The sequence below is a fragment of the Zeus faber genome, assembly GCF_960531495.2.
Source record: "Zeus faber genome assembly, chromosome: 20".
Taxonomy (NCBI): Eukaryota; Metazoa; Chordata; class Actinopteri; order Zeiformes; family Zeidae; genus Zeus; species Zeus faber.
In genome coordinates, this window is record NC_137207.1 from 4,034,627 (window position 1) to 4,048,283 (window position 13,657).

General features: G+C 43.7%; 1 protein-coding gene across 5 annotated transcripts; it reads left to right on the forward strand.

The window, feature by feature from the left end:
• The first annotated feature begins 1,994 nt into the window (after positions 1-1,994).
• cox11 (cytochrome c oxidase assembly homolog 11 (yeast)) lies at positions 1,995-12,366 on the forward strand. 5 transcript variants are annotated; one of them, XR_013844678.1, is made up of 6 exons: positions 1,995-2,081; positions 2,210-2,585; positions 3,244-3,399; positions 4,329-4,454; positions 11,211-11,464; positions 12,229-12,366. XR_013844678.1 is itself a non-coding variant. In XM_080021070.1 (5 exons), exons 2-5 carry the CDS (start codon positions 2,268-2,270, stop codon positions 11,397-11,399), a joined length of 789 nt encoding a protein of 262 aa, XP_079877196.1. In that variant the 5' UTR covers positions 1,995-2,081; positions 2,210-2,267; the 3' UTR covers positions 11,400-12,180. The 5 variants fall into 5 exon arrangements, 4 of the variants coding, with proteins under 4 accessions (XP_079877196.1, XP_079877199.1, XP_079877197.1 ...); XM_080021070.1 differs by lacking the exon at positions 12,229-12,366 and having other exon boundaries at positions 11,211-12,180; XM_080021071.1 differs by lacking the exon at positions 12,229-12,366 and having other exon boundaries at positions 1,996-2,014; positions 11,211-12,180.
• Positions 12,367-13,657: the final 1,291 nt, after the last annotated feature.

The following is a 13,657-nucleotide window of genomic DNA, read 5'->3' on the forward strand; positions in this document are numbered from 1 at the left end:
ACCATATGTTGCATAATGTTCTGCATTCTGTATTGTTACTGTATTGCTGTGCTGTTGTATAACTGTACTGTATATCTCAACACACACTACCTCCTTTTGTTCACATGCCACTTTACTGCACATATCTGTATATACGTAATAATATTCCTCTTGCTTCTATTTTGTATTCCCACTCCGTATATTACCTTTTTACTCCTATTTTATTCTGTTTACTAACTGAATTACGTTTTAGGAATCAGTTAGTTTAGTTAGTTTGTTAATTAGTTAGCCACGGTGTCAGTTAGTACTTATTGTGCATAATCTCTGGGTGCGTTGCAATGACATTTCAGTGCATATTTGTATTCTCGTATGTATATGTATGTGATAAATAAACATCTTTTTTTTTTTTTTTAAGGACTTGAATGGTCTGGCCTCAGGTTCCGCATTTGTTTGGAGTTCTTAAATTATGAAATTAGACATAATTTAAGATAAGAACCAATCTAAAATTATTTTGAAAAATGAATAGCGCAGTTATCCACAATGCTTTTGCACACTGTTGAAAACAGAAAGCAAACTACCAGTGCTTAAAACCCTAGAGAATAAAAACCCATTGAAACAACAGTCGCTGAGGCTTTCCATGAGATGGATGCCATTTGGCCTTTCTAATTTCAGAAATTTTAATAGCAAAGAATACATTTTTTGTACATTTCATTGTGTAATATACATTTTAAAGTTCACAGAAAGCATATTGGCATACCTCAGACAGAAAAGCCTTATTTTTTATAAACCTCTTGAATCTTGAATCCATTACACATGCATTACTTGTGACGGGGTGAAACATTTCATCCTATTATGGCTGCCACACAAAAAATATACTCAGAGTTAAATTCATCAGCTAATAATTAGCAATACATAACATATCATGATCATGAATATCATGTTTTTTGTCATTGATATCACAAATAATTTATTTTAAAACTCTTTTCTCTATCTATTATCAGTAATGGGGTTGATAGATTATGCTTCATAGATCAGACACCACACATCATAAAACATGAAATCAGTGAAAAATAATATTATCATTCAACAGGTTTTGAATTGAGCTCCTCTAAAAGCCTAAGTAGTCATATTGCTGGAGCAAGCCGCCATATTTGGGGGATCACTCACATTGACTGTGAACATCTGCATTTTTGAGTTAAAAGATGTCTTGGAAGTCTTGTTAGGTGAAAAACTGCTACTGTTACTAAATGACTGCTATATACTGTATATATATATATATGAGGTTTCCTCCATCTAACATCAGTTAGGACCCCCACCAAAAACATGCACACATCACCATCGTCTGACCAGCGATGGACACTCATCACCAGGTCCCCGGGCGCGTCGACGAATGCTGACCATTGCTCCTAGGTGCCCCCCTGGAGGAAGGACAAGCCAGGATGGGTTAAATGCAGAGGCCTCATTTCACCGGCCACCACCCCAAAAAGCGTGCGTGCGTGTGTGTGTGTGTGTGTGTGTGTGTGTGTGTGTGTGTGTATATATATATATATATGCATGTTGGTGTAGTTTCTAGGGCTTCCTTTAGGAAGCGCTATTTGTCGATAATTATTCTATGTACGACGCTAAAACTGAAAATTATTTGTGTAAACTACTCATGGATAGAATAAACATTTGGCCATGGACATTTTTGCCTCAATATTTTTTTCGTGATTACATTTAAAAATGTAACGAACTGTCCAGTCACACATGAAATTCAGGATTTCGGAACCCACGACAAAGATAAAAGGTAATATATTAAATTATTCATTTGAGTTAACTTTTACCATGTATAAGAGAAATCTCGGCATCAAATTCCGACACTTCCCTAGTGATGACTTATTCATGTAAATCACTTTTTGCGTTGCACTTTTAAGGGGTTAATATTGAAGGGTTAATTCGATTTTGCACGTAATAGTCTGCACGTTCAGTGACGCGAGAGGAAAGTAAGACGGAACCCTTGTTGTTCGGTCTTTGCGCAGGGGGGAGGATATATCAGGTACACACACGTGTTACAGCATTAGTTAGATGTTTGATAATGTCACGCCGTCTAGAGGTGACGTAAGGTGCGTTTCGACGTATTATATCTCACTAATTGATGTTTCGACATACTTTCAAATGTGTTGTGTTGTTTTGTGTCGCTAACGCCGGCTACGGTTTGCTGAACAGGGTTATTCATTTTCTTTCGTCCCAGTTGCTGCACCTTCAATTGGGTCCGGCGCCGGGTTCTGACCCACTTCTGACCCTCAGACATGCTGCTCGCCCGCCTTGTCCGGGAGTCTTTCGGCTGCTCTATGCTCCTGATCCGGAGTGCCCCGGCTCTCCGACATCAGGGCGCAAGGAATTTACACAACTACTATGTTCAGGCCCCAGATTTCCTCACCCGCCGGCTCAATCTCAGGTTCAACACGCCGACCAGGGGCATCAAGGGTCGGAAGCGGCGGACTGAAAGCCAGGCGGATGAGTGGCGGACGAGGAACAAGACGGTGCTGACTTACATCGTGGCTGCTGGGGTGGGGATGATCGGCCTCTCATACGCCTCTGTGCCGCTCTACAGGCTGTACTGCCAGGTAATTAAATAAGAACACCGTAAGGTCATTCTCTGATGTCTTCACAATTGGTGGTTAACAGTAGCAGCGTTCAGTCAGAAGTGGGTGCACAATGCAAAACAATACCGTCAACAATCAATGAGATGAAATACTTATGTAACCCCCCCCCCCCCCGAAAGAGGACGACAAAGTCACCTACCACTGTTATCACTGAATAATACCGTACTAATACCGTTAATGTAACATTTTTTTTCTGCCATTTACCTAAATGTCGATTTGTTTGATTATGTTTGTATTGGACACAATGTGTGTTGAAGGTAGAGTCACTTTGGACTGCTACTGGTTGTTTCTGCTTGTAGCCAACAAAGCTAATTGGAGCTGAATTTATTAGACTTATGATCAGAGCAGGTTACTCTCCTTTAAAGAATAAGTCCACATAATCTGATTTTTCTTTTATTGGTAGTCAACCCAAGTGATTGGAATCAGAATATTTAAAATAGATGCAGCATTGAGAGAATCTATTCCAATGGGGCAATCGTGGTTGCCAGAGAACGTCCACTGAAAGAGCTGTTTTTTTTTTTTTATTGGCACCAACTCTCAGACTGTTATGAGGAGTGTCTGAAAACATCTTTCATTATTGAAGGAAAAAAAAAAGAAATCTGAATTGTCTGTTTGGCAGGTGTCGGGGCTAGGGGGGACAGCAGTGTCTGGCCATGATACAGAGCAGGTGGAGACCATGACACCCGTGAAAGACAGAGTCATCAAGATCACTTTCAATGCTGACACGCATGCCAGCATGCAGTGGAATTTCCGTCCGCAACAGTCAGAGATCTATGTAAGCACTCATTCAGTGTTAAAGGTGCAGTGTGTAGAATTTAGTGGCATCTAGAGGTGAGGTTGCAGATCGCAACCAACTGAATACCCCTCCCCATGCCGGTGCAACGTGGTGGCCTCTGTGGAAGAGACATGGCCACGAAACTCACAAAAAAACACGAAAGGCTGTCTCTCGAGCCACTGTTTGGTTTGTCCCTTCCGGGCTATTGTAGAAACATGGTGCCCTCCGTGGAAGTGTATGATAAAAAATATCTCAATCTAAGGTAATGCAAACACAACAATTCATATTTTCATGGAATTATATAATAATTAAAATATACTGATGAATATTATATTACATTTCTGCCAAGTCTGGGCCATAAATTGTACACACTGCACCTTTTACTTTAATGACTGTCATCTTCTTTAACTTATTTTAATCATTTTCTCTCTATCTCCCTCACTACATTTCCTCTGTTTTTGTAATAATGGAATAGGCCTGATGGAGGTGCTCTCAAACTGGGGGGAAAAAAATGAAGATGCCTCCTACCACTTGTAATTTAAGATGTTTTAGTGTTCTTCAAATTGACCTTTTGTCTATGGTGGCTAACAACTGAATGGCATTCATTTCTATGTGTTGTTGAATTAAATAAATTATCTAATTCAATAAAAATAAATAATTCTATGTGAATACAATTTTACTGCAACAACTGTATATTAGTGAAAGGAGTCAAAAGGAAAGTGCTTTACCTCTGGTATTGAGATATATGTCAGAGTTTGTATAACTTTTTTGCTAACTGTGTCTCACAAGAGCTTAGAATTTAAAAGTTGTGGTACTGTATTGCAGAGCGCGAAAGAAAAACACAACTGCTCAAATGCACCAAAAATAAATTAATACCGCGTTGGCTTTAAATGCTGAAATATTAAAACTGCCCATGTCCATTCCTCCAGGTGGTACCAGGAGAGACTGCCCTGGCATTCTACAGGGCCAGGAACCCCACCGATAAACCCGTCATTGGCATTTCCACCTACAATGTGGTGCCCTTCGAGGCTGGACAGTACTTCAACAAAATCCAGGTAGTGTACCAGTGTGCCTCAGTTCAGATTCTGCTAGATCATGTGTAATACAGGGTTCCCACCGGGTACTTTAGGTTTTTGAATTTCGCCCTCAGTAAAGTAAGTGCTGGAATGTCTTTAAAACGGGCCCTTTTGTGCTGAAGTACTTGAATAGTCCTTGGAAAAAGAAACAGTTATTAAAACCTGTGAATGTGATTTAAAAAAAATAAAATAAAAAATCTTCCAGAATCGCTTTTACAACATAGAATATGCCAGGGAAATGTACATTTAATTCAGCATGGTTGGACTCATATAACAGTGGATGACAATTTGATTAATAATAGATAATAGAACAAGGAATAGTGCTCATTAAGAAACACCAAGTGCCTAAACAATGGGCTGAGTATATCAAGGAATTATATGCGGATCAAAGAAGTCATAAACAAGATCTACAAATCAGGAAAAATACCAGACAAATTTCTGAAAAGCAATTTCATTCTTTATGACTCATATAAACACGAGTACAATAACCACTCGAAGAAGAATCTTTAATTATCACACACTACAACACATGCATTGGGATGGTGGTGAAATGATTTAACCCATCCTGGCTTGTCCTTCGTCTGGGGGGGAGCCAGGAGCAGTGGGCAGCATTTGTTGACGCGCCCAGGGACGAGTGTCCATCGCTGGTCAGGCGGTGGAGGAAACCCCATGTGAGCATGGGGAGAACATGCAAACTCCTGCTAAAATAACCCGCCAACAGCCAGTGCCAACAGCGTCCAAGGCAGGAATCGAACACAGGACCTTCTTGCTGTGAGGCAGCAGTGCAATGCACCACCGTGCCACTATCATTGATAGCAGGATTTCAGAATACCAGCTGTTATAGAAAAGGAACAAGATTCAGGAGGTTATTTGTCACATAAATATACATACGTTCATACATATATACAGTCCAAAAGTGATTGCATCTTTGTACTAAGAACAATTGGAACGGGTAAACCATGAGCAACCAGTTGAGATACTGAAAGAAGAAGGAATTCTGTCGCATGAAAAAGTCTGTTGGAACCAGGGGCTGTGAGCTTCGCAGCCACGTTAGCCGACAGCATCGTTCCCACGGTGAAAGTTAGGATATTTCCAAACCAGAAACCGTGGGTCGATAAATCCATCCACTGCGCTCTGAATGCTCACATGGCTGCTTACGACGGTCTTGTTTGTGTGAATATGGACAATTACAAAGCGGCGTCTTACAATCTGCGGAGGGCGGTGAAGGACGCTAAACGGATGTACAGAGACACAGTGGAGCTACAGATGGCGCAATGGGACACCAGACAACTGTGGCACGGGCTACGGACTATTACGAACTATAAAAGCAGCCCCTCCCCAGCCAAGAGTGTGGACGCCTCCCTAGCCAACAAACTGAACTCCTTTAATGTGTAGTTTGAGTCTGGCAACAGCACCGCTAGCTCGCGCCCGGGCAACTCTGTGTCTGAGCATGATGTCAGGAGGGCTCTGATGCGTGTGAACACCAGGAAAGCTGCGGCGCCAGATGGCATATCTGGGCAAGTACTGAAGACCAGTACTAACCAGCTAGCCCCGGTGTTCACTATATTCACAATATTCAACATCTCTGGCTGAATCAGTGGTCCCATCCTGCTTCAAGAGGTCCACCGTCATTCCTGTCCCGAAGATCGCCTCTCCTGCCTTCCTGAATGACTACCTTCCGGTGGCCCTTACCTCCGTGGTCATGAAGTGTTTCGAGAGGCTGATTTAAGGATTATATCTGCGCCTCCCTCCCCTGCAAGATCAAGATTCAAGATTCAAGATTTTTTATTTGTCACATTCATATACATACTTTCATACATATATGCAGTGAAATGTAATGCTACGCACCCGGTGATAGCACACAGTATGTCCTAGGAAAAAAAGAAATAAAAGTAAAGAATTCCTTTCTAATAGACAGACTAACTGACTCCTAAAACGTATTACAGTAAGTTGAATACTTATAGAATAAGATAAAAATATATAGAAAAAAGTTCAATAAAAATAAAATGAAATAAAATGGAATAGATAGAGGGAATATGCCTATGTATATACAGATATGTGCAATTAAAGTGGCATGTGAATTAAAGTGGCATGTGAATGTGAATAGAGTGAGGTAGTGTTTGGGATAATACAGCACAGTATACAACAGTATGGCGCAGCAATACGGCATCACGAACAACCCTGAACAGTGACACAGTATACGGTACAGTATGCTACATACAGTACAGTAGGTAGTGGAGCCTAGTGTGTGGCTCGGTTAGGACCCCTGGTGAGGTCAGCGTTGACAGTTCTAATGGCGTGCGGGAAAAAACTCTGTCTCAGTCTCTCTGTTCTCGCTGTGTGACTGCGGAGGCGCTTGCCTGACCGCAGCAGCTGAAACAGTCCGTTGTTGGGGTGATGAGGATCCTTCATGATCCTACGGGCTCTGCTACTACACCTCCTGGTGTATAGCTTCTGCAAGGGGGGGAGGGTAGTTCCAGTGGTACGTTCAGCTGAACGCACCACCCTCTGCAGGGCCTGCCTGTCCTGGGCAGTACAGTTCCCAAACCAGGCAGTGATGTTGCCTGTCAGGATGCTCTCCACTGCTCCAGAGTAGAAGGACTTGAGGATCCTCACGAGACCCGGAATTTCCTCAGCTGCCTGAGGTGGTAGAGACGCTGCCTCGCCTTTCTCACCAGAGTGTCCGTGTGTACAGTCCATGTTAAGTCCTCTGTGATGTGGACTCCCAGATATCTGAAGCTGTTCACCCTATCGACAGAAGTCCCATTAATCCACAACGGCGCGAGCGTCCTCGATTGTGATCCACGCCTAAAGTCCACAATCAGCTCCTTGGTTTTGCTGACGTTCAGGTGTAGGCTGTTGTCCTGGCACCAGAATGACAGGTCAGTCACCTCCTCGCGGTAGGCCTTCTCATCGCAGTCGGTGATCAGGCCCACGACCACGGTGTCGTCAGCAAACTTGATGATGGTGTTGGAGCTGGACCTGGCCACACAGTCATGTGTGTACAGGGAGTACAGTAGGGGGCTGAGGACGCAGCCCTGGGGGGATGCTGTATTCAGGGTGAGGGAGCTGGACATGTACTTCCCCACCTTGACCACCTGGGGGCGGCCTGTGAGGAAGTCCAGGATCCAGCTGCACAGCGGACCATTCAATCCGAGCTCCTTCAGCTTGACAGCGGGTCTGGTGGGGACTATGGTGTTGAAAGCTGAACTATAATCGATGAACAGCATTCTCACATAGGCCCCCTTCTGGCCATCCAGGTGCGTGAGCGTGGTGTGCAGTACCTGGGAGACCGCGTCTTCCGTGGATCTGTTTTGCCGGTACGCGAACTGCAACGGGTCCAAGGTGCGGGGAAGGGAGGCGCAGATATAATCCTTAATCAGCCTCTCGAAACACTTTATGACCACCGAGGTGAGGGCCACCGGGCGGTAGTCATTCAGGCAGGTAGTCATTCAGGCAGGTTGGAGAGGCGATCTTCGGCACAGGAACGACGGTGGACCTCTTGAAACAGGACGGGACCTCTGATTCAGCCAGGGAGATGTTGCAGAGTAATGTTGCCCTGCAGAGGGTGGTGCGTTCAGCTGAACGTACCACTGGAACTACCCTCGCCCCCCTTGCAGGAGCTGTAGTAGCAGAGCCCGCAGGATCATGAAGGATCCTCATCACCCCAACAATGGACTGTGCCAGCTGCTGCGGTCAGGCAAGCACCTCTGCAGTCAAACAGCCAGAACTGAGAGACTGAGACGGAGTTTCTTCCCGCAAGCCATAAGAACTGTCAACGCTGAACTCACCAGGGGTCCTCACTGAGTCACACACAGGCTCCACTACCTTACTGTTCTGTATGTAGCATACTGTACTGCATACTGTATCACTGTTTTGAGAGAAAGAGAGAGTCTTTATTTGTCACACAGCACACCACACTACAACACATGCTTGCACACACACATGCACAGGATGCACAGGATGCACTTGCCTGTCCTTCCTCCGGGGCCACAGCCAGGAGCAGTGGGCAGCATACGTGGACGCGCCCGGGGACCAGGTGATAAGTGTCCATCGCTGGTCAGACGATGATGTGTGCATGTTTTTGAGGGGGGTCCTTACTGACGTGAGGTGGAGGAAACCCCACCTTTTGGGTTACTGCAAACTGTGCTGTATTGCTGTTCTGTTTGGTGTTACTGTATTGCTGAGCCGTACTGTTGTATACTGTACTGTATATCTCCACACACACTACCTCACTTTGTTCACATGCCACTTTAATGCACATATCTAAATGCACATATCTGTATACATAAAAGCCTGTCCCATATACATAAGTCTATTATCTTTATTTCTATTTTGTAGACCCACTCTGCATTATGTTTGAGTTCTTATTTTATTCTATATTATTCGACTTACTTACTGCATTACGTTTTAGGAATCAGTTAGTCAAGCAGAATTTTTTAGGTAACTATTTGTGTTCAGTCTAGAACATATTGTGCGTAATCACCGGGTGCGTTGCATTGACATTTCACTGCATAAACTGTATGTATGGAAGTATGTATATGTACAGTATGTGACAAATAAACATCTTGAATCTGTTGCTATGCAGACCATACAGAGCAAATTGCGATGCTCTGTGTTCTGACACCTTTCTATCATAGCCAGCATGAACTGTTTCAGCAATTTGTGCGACAGTAGCTCATCTGTATGCATCAATGAGCCATAGGTGCTCATGACCCTGTCGCCGGTTTACCGGTTTTTCTTCCTTGGACCACTTTTGGTAGATACTAACCACTGCGTACCGGGAACACCCCACAAGACCTGCCGTTTTGGAGATGCTCACACCCAGTCCTCTAGCCATCAAAATGTGTCCCTTGTCAAAGTCACTCAGATCCTTACACTTGCCCATTTTTACTGCTTTCAAGATTCAAGAGGGTTTATTCGTCACATACATATACATGTAAGGGCATGTATCAATGCCCTTGCCATCAGCAAGGGCATTGAAGATGAAACGTGGCTGGGTCTTTCAGCATGACAATGATCCCAAACACACCGCCCGGGCAACAAAGGAGTGGCTTCGTAAGAAGCATTTCAAGGTCCTGGAGTGGCCTAGCCAGTCTCCAGATCTCAACCCCATAGAAAATCTTAGGAGGGAGTTGAAAGTCCGTGTTGCCCAGCGACAGCCCCAAAACATCACTGCTCTAGAGGAGATCTGCATGGAGGAATGGGCCAAAATACCAGCAACAGTGTGTGAAAACCTTGTGAAAACGTTTGACCTCTGTCATTGCAAACAAAGGGTATATAACAAAGTATTGAGATGAACTTTTGTTATTGACCAAATACTTATTTTCCACCATAATTTGCAAATAAATTCTTTAAAAATCAGACAATGTGATTTTCTGGATTTTTTTTCTCATTTTGTCTCTCATAGTTGAGGTGTACCTATGATGAAAATTACAGGCCTCTCTCATCTTTTTAAGTGGGAGAACTTGCACAATTGGTGGCTGACTAAATACTTTTTTGCCCCACTGTATTTGCAGTGAAATGTCTTTGCAAGGTACCCAGAGATTATGCACAATAGGTTCTAAACCGAATATAATAGCTAACCTAATTTCTACCTGGTTAACCGATTCCTTAAACGCAATGCAGTTAGTGAATCGAATAATGTAAAATAAATTAAAATAATGTCCTTATTGGCATTCCAACATTTTAACAGGGGCTTGCTAAATTAATTTATCCAAACCTCATTAACCTCCCTTTTCAACGCAATATGTGTATTGCGAGCAAGGCATTTAAATGCAGCCTCATAGCTTTGCTGGGTTACATGTAAACTTTCAAACAAATGTTCCACACTATCATAGCTTCTGTTCTCATCCGAGAGAGCCTTCCTGATAGTCACATCTTTTCTGCCGCATGTTCCTTTTTCGTGGTATCACGTGACATAATGTTCTTCACTTTATCCCTCAACTTGCCCTGGTGACAGTGGATCAGAATCCTTCTCTCCCTGATTTCCACACACACAATGTGTGTCAGATTATCTGTCCCCTTTACCTGAAAAAACTTTTTTTTTTAATATCTTGACTTTTACCATGACATAAATGTGCGAGCGGATACTGGCCATGGAAAATTGAAACGACAAACAGTGCTACTCTTTTTACAAGTTTTTGAATGTCGCTTTGAATGCTGCTGCACAGACGTGACAATGTCTGCTAATGTGTCGTCTTGCGGTGGCACATTCTCGATAAAAAACACGCAATGGACATGAGGTGAACTGTGCTGCTGAAATTCAGCTGATAAAAGTTCAACACATCAACTTCAAGAACTGACTGTTCATTCGCTGCCTAATATATCCCACCCCTTGACAGGTGCCATTGGAACAAGGTGATCGATGTTATTCACTTGACCTGTCTGTGTGTATATGCCCTTGAAAATGAAAAAATTGTGCTTAACAAAATATTAAAATTTGATTTTTTTAATGCCAGAAGGAATCCTGGTAATGTTTCTACATGTTGTTCTCTTGCTAACCTTTAACTCAACGCAACAATTACGGGCACTTTTGTTGTACATATGCCCTGTCAATGTTAATTTATACCCGCCGTAGCTGAGGTCTGGGAAACACCACCACCCATCACCATTAACTAACTACAGTCACAATGTAGCAGAGTTAGAAAGTCTATTAATTGATTAACTTTATCAACACATTTTAGTTATTTATTCTCTTATTTCTGTTCATGTTGTACGCTTTCCTTGTTGCAGTGTTTCTGCTTCGAGGAACAGCGGCTGAACCCCAAAGAGGAGGTTGACATGCCGGTCTTCTTCTACATAGACCCGGAGTTCGACGAGGACCCCAGGATGGCACGCGTGGACACTATAATCCTCTCCTACACCTTTTTCGAGGCCAAGGAGGGCCAGAAACTGCCCCTTCCCGGGTACAGCTACACCTGAGCCGCGTGCAGCAGGACTCGCAGTGGTGTTGCAGTGGTCGCATCCTAGTACTTTTTCGGTTCAAGGTATGGGATCAACCACAGCCTTTTCCTCCTGCTTCATCTGACGGGGCAAGATTTTGATTCAAATGCTAAGAACAATCTCACCCTAATTGCTGTGACTGATGGTATTGGTTTTTATCATACAACTCGTACCATAGCAGGGGATCCTTTACAATAATTGGTCTGTATCGTGACTGAAACAGCTTTTCACTATTTATATTGTTGAAAGACCTTGAGCCTTCCCTGGTAGCACAGCAGCATATCGACATGAAAAGACTTTTGGATTGTGCGAGAAAGCAACAGTATCTACTCTGATGTTGTGGCCACCTTGAAAGAACATCTATGAATTATTTTTTTTTTTTACCTCTATTATGCATACGATTTTTTTTTAAGTATAAATGAGTGAGAAAAGTTATGTTAATATATTCACTTGTTATCAAGTGTCCCAAAGGTTGTCCTCTTAAATTAATGAATGACATCATTAAACCCTTCTTTTTAAATAAATGTCAACACTCAATATACAGTCCTTGTAATTAAAATGTTTTAAATTACAAAATTACCAGTCGTCACGTTGTGTTTACGCCTCGATGGCATTATTGAGCCAAACCACTTGCCATGTACCAGACAGTGGTAAACAAGGGGTGTGGTTAAGCAATAGGCTGCAGGTGATGGAGCTGGCTTCTTACAACCACGGCGCAGCTGTGCCCCGTGCCACTAATCAGCTCCATTAGCACTGATTGGTCGGATCTTGCTGGAAGAGTCTTCCTATGTGTTGTTTTCTCTTGCAGTGGGGATCACGTGGCGCAGGAGACGTGACCCTGCTGACAAGATTGTGACCATGGACGCTGATTATTGCTATATGTTCAAATTTTGGCCAGCATGCCTTTTTGTTTACCCATTTGATCAAAAAATAAAAAAACGTGTCGGCACCTCACTGCCTGAAAGTCTCAGTCTCCCTCCCTAAACCTGTATCTCTGGGTAGAGTCCCCGTTAGAAAGACTCTGTATTGGGCCGTTAGCCCAATGTTGGGACTATACAACCCGGTACCCCGAAGTGGTGCCATTGTGCAGTATTAGGGCCAAAAGTGTGGTGCAGGCACTGTTTCAGGTCATCTTCAAAGTCGGGATTCTGAAGGAAATCCTGACCGACCAGGGCACTTCTTTTGTCACGTACACTTCAGGAACTTCATGAGCTATTGGGCATCTGCTCAGCGTCTATCCCTCCAGACCAACGAACTGGTGGAGTGGTTCAATAAGCTGCTGAAGAACATGGTTTGTAAGTTTGTCCACGACGATAGCCTTAATGGGTAAATTGGGATAATGGTTGTACACTCTGTTGTTTGCGGGGAGGGAGGTGCCGCAGGCCTCCATGGCATTTTCTCCCTTTGAACTCCTCTTCAGCACGAGAACAAAGGGGTGCCGGACCTTATTAAGGACAACTGGGAGGAAGGGCCTAGCACCAGTAAGAACGAAGTTCAATATGTTATGGATGCGCGAGCAAGGAGTGGCAAGTGCCAAGTGGTCACACGGCAGGTTGGGGAGGTCGATTATGAGGTTGAGCGGTTGGACAGGGGCGAGACGTCTCAGATTTATTACCTTAACCTAATGAACGGGTGTCTCTGTCTGGCTACAGCAGGGATCGAGGGGGAGCCGTTTTCTGAAGTCTTCTCCCCTCAGCCAGGCCGCACATCCCTCATTCATCATCATGTGGAGACGATCCTGGGGGTGAAAGTACGCTCCCGGCTGTACCGCCTGCCGGAGCACCGCGTGTCGGTTGCGCACATATGAGTATTTTTCGAGCTTATAGAGCTTTTGCGTAATCACCAGGTGTCATGACATTTCACTGCATATATACTACTCACAAAAAGTTAGGGATATTTGGCTTTCGGGTGAAATTTACGGAAAAAGTTCACGCTACAGTGATATATCAAGAAAGTAGGGCATTTAAATAGAAGCATGCAATGGTGATTTCCTCATATCAAACAAAAGCCAACAGTGGTGGGGATACCACAACCAAAAACGTCAATGTCTCAATAGCTTTGTCATGTGCCCTTGAGCATCAATTACAGCTTGACAACAATGTCTCATGCTGTTCACAAGTCAACTTATTGTTTGCTGAGGCATGGCACCCCACTCTTCTTGAAGGGCGGCCCTCAGGTCATTGAGGTTTTGGGGTACAGAGTTACGAGCCTCTACACGGCGACTCAGCTGATCCCAT